Here is a 20,652-nt window from a genome sequence, read left to right as displayed (position 1 = left end):
TACCTGGGCACTGGTGAGTCTGCATTCCTGGGCACAGGTGAGCCCGCATAGATGGGCACTGGTGAGGCTTTATAGATGGGCACTGGTGGGGCTGCATAGATGGGCACAGGTGAGCCCTGCATACTTTATGTAGTGCGCTCCTGAGCCCTGCACTCTGTTTTTTCTCTGTCTTATCTTCATAACATTTGGCAGTCATATCTCAAAAAGTTCTAAGCAGTATTTTTTTTAACACACAGGTGCACACAAATAGGCCCAAAATGCACCGCTCAGAGCTATTGATGATAAATACTCATAGGTATCTTAGATATCTATATTACACCTTGTAGTTCTTTAATCCTAAATAGCAGCTACTTAAATATAGAGCAAATATGTAAAACAAATGATGAAAATAAAAAATGCAAAAAAATTTGCAACCTTTAAAACATCATAGCAGTGCTTATGTCACTTTAAATTTCTCATGATATTTAGAAACAATCTCTTGTACACATTAATTATTAGGATAAATGAATGAACAAATATAGTCCATAGAAGTGGCTTTAAGTGAGGAAAACACAAGTTTTCTTAGGATGGAGATAAGAAAGTTAATCAATCCATACACCAAAACTCCAAGATCGTCACCACGTGAAGAGAAACACTCCCCTTTGGGGATAAACTCACCAGAAAACTGGTAAAATTGAGCATTCAGAATATATCTTTATGCCTCCACTTCTTAAGGACATCCACTGGTTAACTGGTTACCAAAGGTAGCAGGGTCATGTAGAGAAAATAAGGTTCACATAGCGTAATCCCATTTAAACTTTTTATTTAAATCTTTAACATGGCCCCCTTACAAAATAAACGTACCAGAATAAAATAGTAAAAGGAGCATAAATGCAAACCGTGATGGAGACGCCAACTGCCAGTACCGAGGGAACACCTGCATTAACTAGGACCGCTGCGCCTGGTTACTTCCTGGTTCCCTGAGCTGTTGGTGACCCGCACACGTCACTTCCGGGTATCATGGAGAGCATTCACTGACGCGTTTCGTCACTTATGACTTTGTCAAAGGGCGTGATCTCCATAATAGACCGGCACCATTTAAACACAGCGCGCGCACGGATGCTGTAGCTGATTGGAGTGAAACCAACTCCTCCCATTATTCAAGCATCGCAACAAAGCTAATGCTATAGATGGGATGAACGTACACTCTCACTAAACAGGCAGCGCATCTAGCTCAAGTGTTACGATCAGAAAAAACAATTTGTATTCACAATTTTTTTTTAACCTTTATTTATCGACGAAATGTGAGAAATAACGTATATATGATACAATCATTCCATAAACACATAGCACATAAACTGTATATATCATTTGAGGAAAATATGTTTATGAAATAGTTTACCATTTGCCAATAAAAAAAAAAATATGTACCTGGATTTAATTTGAAAAATCTGGTCACCTTAGCCTAAATGGTATTATTTAGGCATCATACACCCAGCAGCTCAAAAAAACTGCTTCTTTAGGCGTCTGAGCTTTTTTTTTTTTCCCTGCCACTAAACTACCATCCATGTTATACTAAACTCCAAACGTTCTCAATTTTTACAATACAGAAAGACAACACTGTATCCTGTAAATTTTGATTAAATGCTACCTGGGGTTTCATTGGAGCATAAATGTTGACAATTGAAAGCTCTGTTCTCTCCAACTTCCAAATGAGCAGAATCATTCTTCTATCAAGGTATCAGGGAAGCAGTTAGGTAAGCAAATCCTCACTTCCTACAGTCATATCTGTAGCTGTAATGTAGCACTTGGAGAACCTGGTAGCAAAATAACTGGAGGCATGTCCGTTTTTTGAAGCGAGATTCCAGTATGCAGTCTAAATCTGCTGTAAGCTTAGTATTACATTGAAATACCAATCTTCACTGAGCTGGAGATTTCAATACACTTATGGTATAGTATTCTCTGTTTATTGATCATTTAAAGGAGTGCTGATTTACAAGGCTTCATGACTTAGTAAATGAATTTGATTATCAATATGTCAGAACAATAAAAGAGATCTGTATAGAAGGTAAATAACATAAAAAAAATAAACATGTAGTCCTACTTTTACGATAGGCAACATGAATAGGTTCAAAAGGCCGCACTGTCACTTTGCTGAAAAAGCATGAGAAACGGTGGTAAACCTGAATTTTGTCTAAAAAAAATAAAATTTTATAAACAGATGTCAGGTTGTTACTTGCCACTTATAGCGTTTGTTACCACCAAAACTTTATATTCCATATATGCGCCTGCTGTACCACGTACTGATATGAAGAAGTATCCTGGTCTCTTTGTATTGCTTCCTTTATGTGAAATCCCTGGTGTTCCTGTCAATCCCTCTACTTTCCTATTAAAAACTGACTACACTAAGCAGGAGAACACACTGTGGTCAGTTCTCTAACTTAGCTGGGAACTCAACCTGCTCTCCTCCAATGATCACAACTTGTTCTGACACGCCCCGCTGCACAGCCATTTACTGGGAAGCTCAGTGTGCTCCTGCTTCCCCTCCCCATGCACTTATGCAGCTTAGAACAGAGGGAATGTGATCACTTATAAAAAAAGGGAAAAAAGGTATTTATAATGTTTTTTTTTTATATTTATACAAAAATGTTTTGCCTTTCATTTCTATTTTAAACTGAATGGGTTGTTTTACAAGGCGATCGTTTTACAATCACTTTAAAACTTTCTGATACTAAGGTAAATAGTTCAAACTAAAGAGGTGGGAGGAAACACAAAACGGTCCAATCTTCAATGACATGGTCTTAGTTGGAACCAAGTCATAGTCTAGATGAGTGATACCCAAGCAAATTATAAGGAATATTTACCGTATATACTCGAGTATAAGTCGAGTTTTTCAGCACATTTTTTTGTGCTGAAAGTGCCCCCCTCCGCTTATACTTGAGTCAAGCACTTTTCTGCAGCAAAAAATTTCATTTTCCGAACCAAATTTGGGGCCCCGTATCTCAGGGCCACTTGGTGCTAGGAACCCCAAATTTGGTGTGCAAACCCAGTGGAACTGGTACCATAACATATCTAAAGCTGGGGTTCCTAGCACCAAGTGTCCGCGAGATACGGGGCCCCAAAATAGGTTTGGAAAATGTCATTCTCTGCTGCAGAAAAGTGCTTGACATTTTCTGAACGGATTTTTGGGGCCCTGTATCTCGGGGCCACTTGGAGCTAGAAACCCCCTATGGTGCTAGTTCCACTGGGTTTGCACACCAAATTTGGGGTTCTTAGCACTATGTGGCCCCAAAGTCGGTCAACTGTGTCCATCTGCAGCAATGTCATTTCGGGACCCTTTGGGTTCAGAGACCCCAAATTTTGGCTGCAGCTAGGGGGCATCTAGGAACCCTTAACTACCGAGTTTGAAGTTCGGGGGACCTATGGCTGCAAATGGGCACAGTGAGGCTGCAAATGGGCATTGTTGACCCTCTTTTCCACTTACAGTAGCTGTGCATTTCTCACCCTCGTCTTATACTCGGGTCAATAAGTTTTTCCCATTTTTTTGTGGTAAATTAGGGCCTCGACTTATACTCGAGTATATACGGTAATTACTAGCAAAAAGTTCTAACAGTAATGCCGGCCATACACGGTTCGAATTTCAAAAGAATTTTCTTTCGAAAATCGCATCTAAGAATTTTCGTACGAATTTCGCACCATTAGTGGGCTGCAGCAATCAAATTTGAGGAATCGGACATGTTGGAAATTTTTAGAAAAACAAACGATTTTCTAGGGAGATGGGAGAATCGTGCGAGAAATGTAAAAGGAAAAGAAAATTTACGGAGAGAAAAAAAGATTCCTGGCTATTCTTTTCTGTAGCAACATGAGGTGAAATTGAAGGCTTGGTCGGCCAAATTTCAAAAATCAATGGTGGCATCATCGGATCACAAAAAAAACGAATTTTCTGATTTTGAAAAGAAAATTTGTTCGAAATTTGACCATGTATGGCCTGCTTAAATTAAGGAAAAAACTATGAAGGCCGACCTGCTTCTAAGAGTAAAAGATTACTGACTGTAAAATCCCTCTTGCTGTAGGACTGGAGTCAGGCCTCTTTGGTTTCATCGCGTAAAGAAGCCTTTCTCAGCCAGAGTCCTCCAGGGGTTTCTAGGGGTTCCCCCCGAACAGTAAGCAGTGGCCAAATGATTTTCACTGTCTGGTGGTAGCTGCATAGTTCCAGCACCAAGATCAAGTAGCAAAACCTAACCAACATTCTTTCCACTGACCACCAACTTAGGGGGTATTCTTCCAACTGTAAAACAATGTAAGGGGGCCACACTGAGCACCACTGACAGTCAGTATCAAGCAATTTTTGTATTGCTAGCCACAAATGGAAGGGCGTCCTTCCTCCACTGACTGCCAATGTAAAATGAGCCCATCTCCAATTGACCACCAATGTAAGGGACACTTTTCCACTGGCCACCAATGTAAGCAGAACTTTTTTTACTGACCACCAATTTAAAGGGGCACTGTTCCACTCACCATTAACTTCTTTTTTCCTAAGAATTTAACCAAAAGCTCTGATCCCGAGAAATTAATTTAGATAAATATCACTCATTAGGCACATTAATGATTTGTTAGACAGTATAAAGCAATTATCGTACAAGACAATTCTTAAATTCTTAGCACCAAATACATATGGAATACCATATTTTCCAGGTGAATTGCACTTTTATATCAGTAAGCATAATTTTTTGGATATTAAAAAAATACTGCTATGAAGAAACTTTTTACATTAACAATGATGAAACGTAGACGTGACTTAAACAAGCTGTGAACTATGGTGACCTTTCACAACTCATCAGTATTGACATCTGTAAAGGTTGAGTGCACATATCACCTGTCTATGCCTCCTGACCCTGGGTCACTTTGTGGTTTACTTTCTCTTATTGGACTTAAATCTGTTGTAACCTGTCACCTTTCACTGATGTGTTAACCTGCTGAACTTGTGTTAGTTGTGTCATCACACATCAGTTTCAGCTCTTGCACTTCAACAGACATTACACCTGGATAACCTCACAGGGCTGTGCTACCCAGATCACCTGTTCATGTTATCATCAGACACCTAACTTATCTCCCTAACTGTATCTCTTCTCACACAGCACCTGTTATCAGTTACATCTCGTGTCATATTCCACACACCTGTCACCTTTCAAATGTGTCTCACTTCTCACGGCTATGAGTCTTTTGTTACCTGTACTAACGCTGGTAATTATAGATGTATTATTAAATGCTGCAACAGGATTATAGACAAGGGTAATGAAAAGGTTATAATAAGATGTTAGACAAATGGGGGGAGAAGGTCACACATGGTTTTATGCAGTCTTTTGTCTGCACCTGCAGGTGACAAAGGGACATACGGAGCTGGCCACAGCATCTCTCCAGCAAGTGCTAGTGGTGGTAGGTGGAAAGGTGCTAGAGGAGGAGGAAGATGACGATGATGATGATGATGATGATGATGCACCTCACAAAACAACACCAAACTTTGCCTACTATAATCCTAAAACCAGTGAGTAAAAAGCCCTCTTTACTGTATGAGGCTACCAATTGTTATTTTACACATTTGAATTGTTACCATTGCTTGCAGCACTCAGTTCAGATATGGCTAAGGCCCTGGTCTCCATAGTTTTACTATTGCATTGTCTAAAAACACAGTGAAAAAAGTACACAAAAGGTATATATATAAAGTAATATATAACACTATCGTCTCCATGACGTTGGTGTCCATGACGTCTGTGTTATCTAGAAAAATATCATTCAATATATAGACACATTCAGAGATTATTAGCAGCTGTTATTCCTCATGGATGTGAGCTGTACCAGTAACTGTATACCCGTATCACACAGACTATTCAATCCCTGGAAAAACATTGGTGGAATTCTTCTTGCCCATCACCACCCAAACCTGCATTTTGCCATTCCATTGCTGCATTGGACCAGCAATAAAGGAAAGATCCTTCAGTCGGTACACCTGTTCAGATGACAGAGACATCGGATCCTTCCACTTCTTGCTGCGTCTGTGGAATAGGACATTAACGGAAATCTCACTAATGGGACACTGACAGCAGTAAAAATGCGTGTGAACCAAAGGGACCAAGTGTCAAACAATCATTTCAAAAGTTTATAAATCCTTTATTTTTTGATAATAAAGTCAAAAGCAGTAGAAAGAAAGTAGCCAACCCATTTCAGGGGCCAAAAAAATCCCCCTTTATCAGCCCATATTGAAATTCTATCAAGTCTGAGCCCTGATGAAGGGGGATTTCTTGGTTCCTGAAACACGTTAAATACTTTATTTTCACTGATTGTGACCTTAATGTCAAAATAAAGGATATATGGATTTTTGAATGAATTATTTGGCACTAAGGCCAGACCTACACGTAGCAAATTTCTTTCCTGCAAACACATTATAATGCGTCTCCATAAGGTTCAGTGTTCCTACATTACAAACACAAGCATTTTCTAGATCATAGTTTTTCCCAGATTTCTCAGGATGGATTTGGCTTTTAACAAGTTTTTAAAGTATGGAATAAAATTGTGTTTTTATGTATACTCACCTTGTGTAACCATATGTTACAATGGTGATGTCCTTTGACAAATATGTATTTATTATGTTATGTATGGTTAAGCCTTGGTAAGAAAATCTTTTTTGGTGGATCATTTTGCTACTAATATTTACACTGCCTGTGCTCCCCTCTTTCTTGGTCCACTTCACGGCACACAATGAGTTACACCTCCTTTGGAACCCTACAGGACTACCTGTTCCAAGCTGAATAAAAGACAGCCCCTCCCCCAACTAAGATGTTTTCTTTTTTCGTCTGCTCCAGCCATCTGTTGATTGCAGTGGGTAAGAATTTGTTTGCTGCATCCCCCCTGCCAAACCTACCCCTCCATGTTCAGCCTCTCATGGAGTTGGAAGACCCTAAATGCTGGAGGTAAATCCTTCTAAAAACTGGGTGCCCTTTGTGCCAGGGCTGCGGGCAAAACAATGCTTAAACAGTATTGATACAGGTGTGGTATTATAAGAGTTCTGCAATGTCATCATTGCCTCTCCCTTTGGGTTTTTTTCCTGTCTTTTTATATGCAGCTCACTGCAGTACTCTCCTGGCTTTATTGTCAGTCTGAGACCAGCTGTGAATGATGTCACAGGGGGCAGTGAGATGGGCAGCACAGGATGGGAACCTCCAGACGCCATGCAATGGTGTAAATGATCTTGTAGGTCTGCAGTTGAGAGGGCTTCTCTCTCTGCAGTCCTGCCAGGTAAAGGACTTACCTTTGACTGACTCTCCTGTCTGCCTCTGGATGTGCTGTCCTGGCTCCCTTGCTGTGCTGAGTACCTCTGTGGGTTTGACAGTCTGACTGTTTTTTGTCTCAGACTCTGACTATGTCTGCTGTCTGCCTTTGAAAATTCTGCCTGGGCTCACTTGCTGCTGCTTCTGAAGTGAGTGAATGAAGGCAGATGGCTCTTAAGGAGACAGGGTACCTGTTTTTTGATGAGAGGTAATATGCTTTTCTCCATATATTTTATGCAAATATGAGCTTGCCACACCTGTTAGTGGCACAGAAGATTAGCAAAGGTAGGAGGGGGCAATGTGGGGCATGGTTTTTAAAAGAATGCTCAAGGAAATTATGCAAATTAAGGTGTTTTGCATTATTTTAGGAGCAGAAACCCTGAACGCAAACGCTCCAGAAAAACATAAGACCCACCAACGATCATCTTATCCTGACCAGGACGACGACACCTAACAGGTTGTCACATTCATTAAGCATGCGGTCAACACACACTAAAGGAGTAATTTCCACTTACCCTGTGAAGGGACAGGATCCAGGAAATTGGCAAATGCGTTTATGCCAGCATGATAGAAAATGTCTCGCCCAGCTCAGGGTGCATTTTGGGCCGGCATGCAGTCTGCAGGTTGCCTCACAAGGATGGGGTTATGTAAAATTCTAAGCCCTATTAAGGCGGTTATAACAGAAAGTATGCTGCAAATATCCACGCAACAAGCAATAACCATAATGATAGAGCGTAAAGCGCTCGTTGATGAAGAATGGTCTTTTCCCACAATGATAGAGCGTAAATCGCTCGTAGATAAAGGATGGTATTTTCCCACAATGATAGAGTGCAAAGCACTCATTGATAAAGGATGGTCTTTTCCCACAATGATAGAGCGTAAAGTGCTCATTGATGAAGGATGGTGTTTTCCCATAAGTATAGAAAGTAAATCGCTTGTTGATGAAGGATGACAGAGACCTCATTAGATGACCAATTTACAGTAATAGGTTTTCTAAGCTTTATACAAATAGGATGGCTGATGTATGTTTATGCACTGCACTTCCAGGGGTGGATGCTGCCCTCTAGCGACTGGCAAGTGTCTTTGCCTTTTTATAACTCAATTGCCTTCAGAGATCCTATGGATGAGAAAGTGGACTTGTTCACACCAGATGCAGTCCAGTACGTTTTTATTCTGCATCAAGAACGCATGGACAGTGTTTAACTTTGATTCCAATTACCTAGTTCACACCAGTGCATTCTAGTGCAGTCAACAGAATTAGAATGTTGCATTGTTTCTGTATGGAACACATCTGGAAAGTGGCAAAACGCATTGAGATGCATCAAAAACACTCATGCAGAAACACATCTGGAACGCAGAAATTGTAGTGATCTAGCCATCAGGCTTACACAGAATCTATACAGTGACAGATTTTGCCTTCCTACCAGCAATAGAGTTAACTTTGATATATAAACTTCAGAAATGGCATTACATTCAACACTGGAAACTGCAAGATTTGGCACAGTTTCTGGAAAAAGTGGAACCTGGCAACTGACTTTTGGTTGATGCTTTTGATAGACCTAGTACAAGCGCTGGTGCACTCTATGTCACTAGTCACTGCTATGAGAGCGTTGTGGTTATGCCACTGGAGGGCAGGCGGAACTTCTACATAAGCCTTAGATATTTCCTGTAATGGGAGGTATTTGTTTGGCCAAACGCTGAACAATGCAATTAAGCGAATGACAGGAGGAAAAGTCTGGACTGTGGCCACAGACTAGTAAGAGGAAGCCGCCATCCATCACTCAAGCTTACTGAACTTCAGGAGGTGCAGGAGGCCAAATCTTATAGGACAGGCTGCAGATTTAACAGATCACAGTGGAGGTGTTTCAAACTTACTTTATACATGAAATCAAGTCCGGAGCAAGTTGCTAAGATGGCTTGAAAGTCTTTTTGAAAGTGCGTCCAACCAGTCTCTTCCAGTTGAGGCTAGGGGGCCTGAGTGAATTTGATGATTGTATCCTCCTTCTGGAGGGTTTGGTTGACAATCATCAAAGACCAGTTGGTCCAGAAGACAAGTGGGAGTACAATGAAGAATTCCAAAGTTGACCACTGGATCCATTTAATCTATGACCAACAGATCTCAGAAGAGAACATTTTTGCAAGATTTTTATACTGCTAGAAGGCCATCAGGCCAGTGATGCCGATAACATAGAATCTCTGGGGACTTTTCTCTCCAGTTTGTCTAGTACCTAAGGCAGGAGCCTTCTGGCCTGTTTTAATTTGAAGGAATCGAATGTGTTCATACACACCAAGAGGTTCAAGATGGAGTCCATACAGACAGTTACAGAGACAGTTCAGCAGGAGGACCAGTTGGTATCAATCGAACGGCCGACTCGTACTTCCATGTACCGATCAATGCTGAGCACCAGAGGCGTGTGAGATTTGCAGTGGCCAGATGTCACTTCCAGTTCAGGTGCCTGCCTTTTACAGAATTGACACAGCCCCAGGAATCTTTTTGAAGATCTTGTTGGCAGTGGTGGTACCTTGGCCAGGTGGCACATGAGGGCGTTTCAATTTGCCTTCTTTATCCTATGAGCTGGGCTGTCTATGGATCAGAAAATCTTTGTGCCTATACAAATTTAACAAGAACTGTGATTTTGGACATCATCACTGTACTTCTTTCGGAGGCAGGTCTCTCAGCCCAGGAGATGATTCTGATGCCAGTGTCTGGGGCTGGGGAGTCCACAATCTGAAGAAACAAGTGCAAGGCCATTGGAGCGCGGTGAAGCGCAGAGTCCCCAAGTATCTTTAATGGAAGGAACCCTTTTCTAGCATTGCAAGCCTTTCAGAGTCTTCAAGGGGGCCTGAGTAAGGTTGACAACAAGACATTGCCTGAAAAGGGGACACCAAAAGTCTTTTCTTACATCTTGCAAAGAAACGTGGGACAGAGAACAACTTACAGTCAGTTAAGGTTGGTCTTCTTTTCAGGGCCGCAAAATCAATTATTGGTTCAGTAAGGCAGAATATTTTTTAAACAAGTGCCTCATACAAAATATTGGCCCTATGGGGCATTTCAGCAGTAGTTCTTAGGCAGACTTCACTGAACATGCAGCTTTTGATATTTGCAACAGGATACCAATGCAAAGACTCCGTCATACAAGATAGGTTCACAGTGCCGTGGAATTTTCTGTTTGATCTTTGTCTCAGGTCAAATGAAATCTTTTATGGCAAGGTCAATAGCAGCACCCCCAATCCAATGAGACTACTTTTAATAGCCTGGCTATGGAATAGGCTACACTAGAGGTGCAGGGATTCTCATCTGAGGTTGTTCAGACCTTGGTGACCACAAGACCATCCATGAACATTACATATAAGAGGATATTAAAGAAAATTATTTTGTTTGCTCAGCAAAAGCTTTCTCTCCTGTGTTCCCTGCTCTAGCCCATATTGTTGACATTTTACAGTCAAAAGCCAGTGACCAGATGCTTCTTGCAGATGACAATCTATATATGCTATGACCTTGAGGGAAATCCTTGTTCCGTCTGTGGGACTTAGGCTTGGATCTGAGAGCACCCTTTGCTCCAATGGTTTAATTTTCATTGAAGTACCGGTACTTAAAAAACTACCAGTTCTCCTGACAGCAACTACTTCAGACAGAAGGACATTGAAGATTGCAACACTTTCCTGCATAGGCCCTTTGGTGTCTATTTTTTTCTTTTCTTTTTACCAGAGCTAGGGATACCACGTCTATCTCCAAAGTTCAATTTTAAAGTGGTATCCAGTTTCCAGAAAAACTGGGAAGTAGTCCCTCCGAGTTTTTACACGAGAGTCACTGAATGCACAGCAGGAAGACTTCAGTTTTCTTACACATAGTCGAGTTTCCAACAGTGTACTTGGTCAAAAGAGGAAAGTGTACAATCTTTTCATTTAGCCATCAGTCCCTCAAGAGTCATCCACTCTTGGGTTACCAGGGTATTTAGATTGGCATGCAGGAATTAGGCCTTTCTGCCCTGAAACAATTGCAAACCTATGTGACTAGAGGGGTGACAGCCTTTGGGGCAGTTATGCCAGGATTGCTTGGAAGATATAGGTAAAGGCTAGCGTGAAGGTCTGGTGTGGCCTTCATTCAACCTTACAAACTAAATATGCAGTCAGCAAGTTTGGGACAAGATAGATCAATTCTTTCTGGCTTTAGCAGCTTTTTTTTGATTGACAGTGTCTCTTCATTTGTTCTCTCCCGCCCTATATTAGCTTTGGTATATCCCGTTGTGTGCTGACGTGAGGTGGGCCAAGAAAATGAAAAATTGTTATCAAATACTCACCGCAATTTTCCTTTCCTGGCCCATCCTCACATCAGCACAGGACTCCCTCCACAGTGGCCTGTCGCAGGCTAGGTTATCGAACATCTTAGTTGGGGGAGGGGCTGTCTTTTATTCAGCTTGGAACAGGTGGTCCTGTGGGGCTCCGGAGGAGGTGTTAACCCGTTGTGTGCTGACGTGAGGATGGGCCGAGAAAGGAAAATTACGCTAAGTATTTGATGACAATTTTCTGTTATTCATGTAATTACTTATGTGTGGAGCACCCTTTTAGGGTTTTGTTTCCGAAGGCAAATAAAGTAAATTGCACAATTATACTACTCTATTTTCAAATGTTAATTCATAATGAGACTTGATAATAAGCATGTAACATTGTTGGGTACAAGTGGGCCTGAGCCTGCAGACAGGTCAATATCATTCAAGTGCAGCTAAGGTGTGCTCTCTAAATATATGGCTTTGTTGGTGTCAATGTGTTGCTTTTCCATTCTGATGTGTCTTATGTCTGTGACAGAGATGTGGATGGCTCTCCCAGATTTCCCAGATTATAATAAATGGGGATTCTCCCTCACCTCCTTGAACAATGATGTCTATGTTACAGGTCAGTATGACAGAACTTTGGGAAGAGTAAAACCTGCCATGTTCATTAGCTTTAAGTCATTTTTTTTGTGAATAATATTATGCCTGAAAGATCTTTTCTGCAACTGACACACATTGTAAGCATACTGAATTGTTTATTGTTTATAGAGAGCAATAGGGGATCAAAGGAAAAATTCCATCCTATCAATTAACATTTAGTGTGATGCCTTATGTTAAGTACACCTTGGTTGAAAATCAGCCGAAAACAGTCGGTTCTGCAGTTACCAGCTGTCTTTCGGCCCGTGTGTACAGCTCCTTGTCTAAAAGAAACCAATCTCACGTCCAGCTTCTGTGGAGCATGCATGCTGGAAAACCAGCAGCCAACTAGCATCCAATCAGCGCTTGCAGCCAATGCTGGTGAGTGCTGCTGACAATGTATTCTGGTGGGGGGGGGGGGTGGGGGGTGGTCAGCCCTCCTGTCAGAGCACAGAAGTACAGCAGGGGAGATCTCTGTACTGACATGGCATAGTTAGTACAGCGACCTCCTCAGTTTTTTTGTTGTTCAGCTCACTAGGTTGAACGAAAAAAAAGACTGCCTGTTTGTACCAGGCTTTAGGGTTATTTCTTAGATTCATTCCTAGCACAAACCCTGTTTTATTGTAGGAAGCTGTCAAAGCAATTTGAATAGGAAAGAACTTTGTTTTGGTGTAAGGAAACCTTTGTGACATTAAAATATCTGCTTGATTCACTTGTCATGCTCTGAATTCTAAACAATCAAAAATATCCATGCACAGGACATACAAATTAAAAAATAGGTAAACCTAACATTTTATACTGCTGCTATGTGCTTGCTCTACTATGTACTTGTATGAAAAAAGTATCCTGTTCACTTTCTCGTTTCCTTTGTGTGAAATCCCTGGTGTTCCTGCCAGTCCCTCTGCTTTTCTATTAAAAACGGACACTAAACGGACACTAAAACACTAAGCAAGATAACACACCGCTGTCAGTTCTCTATCTATTCTGGGAACTCAGACTGCTCTCCACCAATGATTAGCCTTATCCTGACAACCCCCTCCTTACACAGCCATTCACTAGGAAGATCAGTGTGCTGCTGTTTCTCTGCCACAAGCTCTTATGCAGCTAAGTACAGAGGTAAAGTGAAAAAGGGAAAAAAAGGTATTTACAGTATTTCACAAAAGTGAGTACACCCCTCACATTGTTGTAATTACTTTAATATCTTTTCATGTGACAACACTGAAGAAATTACCATTTGCTACAATGTAAACTAGTGAGTGTACAGCTTGTATAACAGTGTACATTTTCTGTCTCCTCAAAATAACTCAACACAACACACAGCCATTAATGTCTAAACCAAATTGGGCGCAAAGTGTCAATATTTTGTGTGGCCACCATTATTTTCCAGCACTTCCTTAACCCTCTTGGGCATGGAGTTCACCAGAGCTTCACAGGTTGCCACTGGAGTCCTCTTCCACTCCTCCATGACAACATCACTGAGCTGGTGGATGTTAGAGACCTTGCGCTCCTCCATCTTCTGTTTGAGGATGCCCCACAGATGTTCAATTGGGTTTAGATCTGGGGACATGCTTGGCTAGTCCATCATTGTAGGCAAGACACACTTGTCTTTGTACTCCTCAACTGGTTGCCGCCACACACGCTTGAAACCATCTGAACCAAATAAGTTTATCTTGGTCTCATCAGACCACAGGACATGGTTCCAGTAATCCATCTCCTTAGTCTGCTTGCTTCAGCAAACTGTTTGTGGGCTTTCTTGTGCATCATCTTTAGAAGAGGCTTCCTTCTGGGGCAACAGCCATGCAGACCAATTTGATGCAGTGTGCAACATATGGTCTGAGCACTGTCAGGCTGACCCCCCACCCCTTCAACCTCTGCAGCAATGCTGGCTGCACTCATATGTCTATTTCCCAAAGACAACCTCTGGATATGACACTGAGCATGTGCACTCAACTTCTTTGGTCGCCCCTGGAGAGACCTGTTCTGAGTGTAACCTGTCCTGTTAAACCGCTGTATGGTCTTGGTCACCGCGCTGCAGCTCAGTTTCAGGGTCTTGGCAATCTTCTTATAGCCTAGGACATCTTTATGTAGAGCAGCAATTATTTTTTTCAGATTCGAGAGAGAGTTCTTTGCCATGAGGTGCCATGTTGAACTCCCAGTGATCAGTATGAGAGAGTGAGAGCGATAACATGATATTTAACACACCTGCTCCCCATTCACACCTGAGACCTTGTAACACTAACGAGTCACATGACACTGGGGAGGGAAAATGGCTAATTGGGCCCAATTTGGACATTTGTACTTAGGGGTGTACTCACTTTTTTTGCCAGCGGTTTGGACATTATTGGCTGTGTGTTGAGTTATTTTGAGGGGACAGCAAATTTACACTGTTAGGGCTCTTTCACACGGGGCAGATCAGTGATGATCCGCCCCATGAACACCCGCTTGCTCAGCGGGGATCGCTCCGCCGATCCCCGCTGAGCAGGAAGATGACAGGTCCATCGCTGCACACTGTGCAGCGACGGACCTGTAAGAGCGCCGCTCTCCCCTATGGGGGATCGGATGATGATGGCCGTAGTGTCCAACGTCACCCGATCCGAAAACGGATGGAAAAGTAGGGTTTTCCTCCGTTACACTTTTCGGATCGGAGCGGGTCGGATGTCAGCGGACATGTCACCGCTGACATCCGACGCTCCATAGGGATACATGTATGTCCGTTTTTCATCCGAAAACGGAAGGATGAAAAACGGACATACGGATCCCCCGTGTGAAAGAGCCCTTATACAAGCTGTACACTCACTACTTTACATTGTAGCAAAGTGTCATTTCTTCAGTGTTGTCACATGAAAAGATAGAATAAAATATTTACAAAAGTGTGAGAAGTGTACTCTCTTTTGTGAGATACTGTATATCTACACACATATGTCTTACCTTTCATTTTTATTTTAAACTGAATGGATCAGTTTACAAGGTGAAGGTGTACAATCACTTTAAGACTATCCATATGCAGGATACATATTTTCATTGACAAGAATTACTTTTTTCAACTGGCAAAAACATAACTGTAGAAGACATCTGCCACTTACAGCAGGATTCCAGACAAGCTGCTACACAGCTGAAGTAAAAATCTGAAGACTGTTTTACCTGCGAAAGGATTTGCAATTCTGTTCAGCTGCTCTTGTGATTCATACATTTCTTCCAGACAGCACAGACAGATCCTTGACCACCACTTAGAGCATAGCACAGCTTGATTCAGAATACTGGTTGAGAACGCACCTCAACTGCCATTTTCCTGTCAAATATTATTGTCCATATTGGTCACTGAGGCTCACTGGACAGGGGGGTGGCATTTGGCAGGCTTTAGCCAAGTGGGGTCCCTGGGTGCTTTGGGTGCTTGTGTGGCCCTACAGGATTTGCCCATTTCATGTTGCTAGTAAATCAACAGCTACATTTCCCAGAGGGATGAGAAGATCCTTGAATAAGTAGCTGTACTGGTTGGATGCCAAACCAAATTCCCTTTAGTTTTTTTTTTTTTTTTAAGTACACTTTCCTTAGTTTTTTGATCAGTTATTATGGCTGCTACATTTTCTATGCAATTCAGCGAAGTCTGGCCCCAGTAACAAAATTGAATTATTTTCAAAGAGGCCTGCTACATACATCAAAGTGAACATGACATGTGAAGGCCTTAACCCCTAGTCCTCTTCGCCACCCCTTAAACATAAACTCAATTCCCTCCAAATCCTCCCCACAAATGACGTGACAAGGTGTTGGAGTAAATGGCCTTGACGGCCTTTTATTAATAGAATGACATATTAAATAAATAACATTTTAAATAACTTTTTAATAATAACCTTCTCAGTACTTATTGGGGTCTTGGAGGGGAACACACCCACAGGTCACTGCGACAAACTTCGTCAAAACTTTTAGGCCTCCAGTCGCAAACCCCAGACTGTGAGACGGTACACAGCCTTCCCAGTGACCTAACTTTTACCCCTTCCTGGTTAACCCCTCGTAACCGGAAGGTACATAACAAAACCCTTATTACATATGGGTACCAACCATGTTATATCTCTATAACATAAATCTCCTCCTCACAGATCCAAAACCACTGCCCAAGCTAACTTCATATTCCCCTTTTCCCATAAGCACACCAAGGAGGGTGGGAGGGAATCTTTCTCCCCGCCGCTGTCCACTGACGTCACTTCCCCCTTCTTTCCTTAGTCTTCCCCAACGTAGCCTCCCCTGCTTCAACCACTCCCCCTTTCTTAAAGGGGAAAACAGCATACGATAGCGTGACTGTGCAGTCCGCACATGTCATGCTGTCCCTGCGCTGATCCCCTTCTATCCTCTGCTCCGGGACCTTCTTGACATGTGAAGGCCTTAACCCCCAGTCCTCTTCGCCACCCCTTAAACATAAACTCAATTCCCTCCAAATCCTCCCCACAAATGACGTGACAAGGTGTTGGAGTAAATGGCCTTGACGGCGTTTTATTAATAAAATAACATATTAAATAAATAACATTTTAAATAACTTTTTAAATAACTTTTTAATAATAAACTTCTCAGTACTTATTGGGGTCTTGGAGGGGAACACACCCACAGATCACTGCGACAAACTTCGTCAAAACTTTTAGGCCTCCAGTCGCAAACCCCAGACTGTGAGACGGTACACAACCTTCCCAGTGACCTAACTTTTACCCCTTCCTGGTTAACCCCTCGTAACCGGAAGGCACATAACAAAACCCATATTACATATGGGTACCAACCATGTTATATCTCTGGAAGGGAATAATTATTGCGCTACCCTAAAAAATGAGGATGGACAGTGAGTGAGTAAGCTGCTACAAACCATGTGACAAGAATGAATACCATATATTAAATAAATGTAGCGCTAAATCAACTTGTATAAGTAATAAATGTGCACGTGCATATAATGTCCCAAATAATGCCGTGTGGCTGTCAACACAAAAGTCCACAATCAGGGTAAATGAACCATGGGGCAATACATGCAACTTCTCAACGATGTACTCAGAAGTCTTCAAGGTAAGTAGAAGGATGGAATACGCTTACCAGCTGTGTTGGATTCTATTGCCATAAGCATAGAATCAGTAAGACTTTGTGCCACCAAGGGCAGAAACATGAGGTGATGGAGGCAAGGGTAGAGCCTCTATGGTGGAGGCAAGGGTAGAGCCTCTCTCGGCTATGGATGTCCCTTCTGGTCCACTAGAACTGGGTCAAAGATGATTTCCACAGATCAATAGTTCCTTGATGCATCAGAACATGTGGAGAAAAAAGGGATACTTCCACATAGTGTAACTCCGTATTTTTATTAAAAAATCGCAGTACAGGGAGCAAAAATTAAAACGTGATCACGGATAAAAGCAGTGTATGAGGTAAATGAAACCACCCTACGCGTTTCGATCAAAACGATCTTCAACAGGGGTATGGGTATTACCCCTGTTGAAGATCGTTTCGATCGAAACGCGTAGGGTGGTTTCATTTACCTCATACACTGCTTTTATCCGTGATCACGTTTTAATTTTTGCTCCCTGTACTGCGATTTTTTAATAAAAATACGGAGTTACACTATGTGGAAGTATCCCTTTTTTCTCCACATGTTCTGATGCATCAAGGAACTATTGATCTGTGGAAATCATCTTTGACCCAGTTCTAGTGGACCAGAAGGGACATCCATAGCCGAGAGAGGCTCTACCCTTGCCTCCACCATAGAGGCTCTACCCTTGCCTCCATCACCTCATGTTTCTGCCCTTGGTGGCACAAAGTCTTACTGATTCTATGCTTATGGCAATAGAATCCAACACAGCTGGTAAGCGTATTCCATCCTTCTACTTACCTTGAAGACTTCTGAGTACATCGTTGAGAAGTTGCATGTATTGCCCCATGGTTCATTTACCCTGATTGTGGACTTTTGTGTTGACAGCCACACGGCATTATTTGGGACATTATATGCACGTGCACATTTATTACTTATACAAGTTGATTTAGCGCTACATTTATTTAATACATGTTATATCTCTATAACATAAATCTCCTCCTCCTCACAGACCCAAAACCACTGCCACCGCACGCAAGGGGTAAAACCTTACCCTTGCGTGCACCTCCAAACCCTCAATGCCCGCTGTACCCCATCCTGTAAGCCTAACGCCCAGAGGTCGGTGCCCACTTCATTAAGGTGCACCCCATCACTCCTAAGGTACCTCCATGTGTCCACCTCCAACTCCCTATGCCGTATGGTCACCCCCCCATTCCTCATAATGAACCTGCTGACTTCCTTATTTACCTTTACTCGGGCCCTATCAACCTTTTTAGCAGACAAAGCCCACCGCCATGACGTCCTCCCAACCATATCCGACCATACAATAACCATCCCAGGAAATGCCGCCTGTAAGCGTAAAAAATCGCCTTTTATGTCGCGGATAAGATCCCTCATGGACCTGACCCCCATGTCATCCCCCCCGACCCACATGAAGCAACAAAACATCTGGAGTCCTGTCCCAACGAGCGAACTTGTGGACTTCTGACCTTACCCTGTTCAACAGCATACTCGGTAACCCGATCCATCTGACCCGAGTTTCCTGTCTTGGGATACCTAGCTGCCTACCATTCTGCCGAACATCAGCCCGTTTGGCCCCCTAGAAAACGAATGAGTGGCCCAAGATCCAAACAAGGGCCACCAAGTCACCTGTGAAGTAAAATTGACAAACACAACAGTAAGTACCCCCCAAACTTAAACTCTAACCCCAAACTGACAAAACCCCTGCTAACAAGCCTGTAATAAGTGTGGGCGGATAAAAAGCTTAAATCTATCTGAATCCCACCTACCAATGCGCTTCACTGCTTCAAAGTTAAGACCAGCCCTAGCAGCCTCTGTAGCAGCACCTATCCGGAAAGAATGGGATGAGTAACTGGTGGGGTCGAAGCCTGCCGCCGATAAACATTTTTTGAACACTGCTATAAATTGAAATTTCGACAAGGACAACCCATCTGCATGCATCAAGAATGAGCCCAATAATCTCGGACGCATATCCCTGAACGCTAGAATCTCTCTTACCGGACAAATGTGTGATTCCGCAATCCGGAAAACCTCCAGTTGCACTCCCTTACCAATCTGATCAGTCTTTGACCGTTTAATACATATTCTAACCGAATCAGTCAAATACTCCAGTGTAATACTCCCGTAGCGCCCCAAAGAACGCTAATGCAAAAGCCGCACGGAACAAATCGCTTTCAAACTCTGAACTGCAAATGTATGCTATATGTCGAAATAGCCCGTGTAACATGTCAAAAGACACCGGGCGCCTGCCATCCCCCTTCCTGTGCGCTTTCCTGTATCCTTTTACTGCTTGTTTCACCCAGAAATCTTTTGTATGGTCTCGAAGCCCTTGTAACTTAAAAAGAAAGGCCAAACCTGCCAATTTCGTATCTATGGCAGCTGTCGAGATTCCCCGCTCAAATCCCATATTAATAAAATAAAGAATCGCATGAGGTACCTCCCGGCCCTCAGGGGCGATTTCCAGCCTATGCAAGCATGCCAGCCAGTCTTGCCATACCTTGAAGTAGGTGTCCCAAGTGGCCTTACTCACGGAGTGTTGAATCCACCTTGCCACGTTCCCAAGGCAACGTTCCACATCCAGTCGGGGCAGGTAACATCCCTGCTGCTCGGCATCTGGTGCCAACTCCCAAAACCTGTCCCACTGAAAATGAGACAGTGCATCAGCTAAGGTGTTCTCAACCCCTGGTAAGTGTACAGTGTAGATGAAAACATTCAATTTCAAACAGCGTAATACTAAATGCCTCAGCAACCTGACCACTGGCATGGACTTGGCTGGCAAACGGTTAATCACCTGGACAACACCTAAGTTGTCACAGTTGAGCCGCACTTTCAAGTTACGAAAAGATTCCCCCCAGATTTCCATTGCTACCACGATTGGAAACAGTTCCAGGAGGACCAGTTTCTTCAAGAACCCAGCCTCCACCCAAGTAGGGGGCCAGCGAGCGGCACCCCAAGTTCTTTGAAAAACGGCCCCATAGCCCGTAGAACCTGCCGCATCCGTGAATAATTCAAGATCCCAGTTACTGATAGGACCTGACATCCAAAGAGCGCGCCCGTTAAATGATTCCAGGAATTTATGCCATACCCACAAGTCCTCTCTATGGTCACTGTTAAGAGTCACAAAGTGAGTGGGGGCGATAACCCCCGCAGTTGCTGCCGACAACCGCCGGCAGAAGACCCTACCCATGGGAATTATTCGGCAAGCAAAATTCAGCTTGCCCAATAACGATTGTAGCTGCCTCAATTGCACCTTGCGCTTACCAATGGTCCCACGCACTTCTGTCTTGAGAGATTCTAGCTTTTCCAACGGCAGTCGGCACTCCATTCCCATGGAATCCACCTCAATTCCCAGAAAAATTATATTGGAGGT

At 42.8% G+C, this 20,652-nt stretch overlaps 1 protein-coding gene across 2 annotated transcripts in view; it reads left to right on the top strand.

Annotated features, from left to right (window-relative positions):
• Positions 1-20,652, top strand: part of KLHL30 (kelch like family member 30) — a 101,437-nt gene that overhangs the window by 54,522 nt on the left and 26,263 nt on the right. For both annotated transcript variants that reach the window (XM_073625698.1, XM_073625697.1), the window contains exons 3-4: positions 5,359-5,524; positions 12,111-12,197. In XM_073625698.1, the coding sequence (XP_073481799.1) occupies positions 5,359-5,524; positions 12,111-12,197 (253 nt within the window). The remainder of the gene's footprint in view (positions 1-5,358; positions 5,525-12,110; positions 12,198-20,652) is intronic.

Source organism: Aquarana catesbeiana, linkage group LG04 (assembly GCF_042186555.1).
Source record: "Aquarana catesbeiana isolate 2022-GZ linkage group LG04, ASM4218655v1, whole genome shotgun sequence".
NCBI lineage: Eukaryota > Metazoa > Chordata > Amphibia > Anura > Ranidae > Aquarana > Aquarana catesbeiana.
Note: the sequence above shows the minus strand (reverse complement) of the source record. Positions and strands in the feature narration are given on the sequence as shown.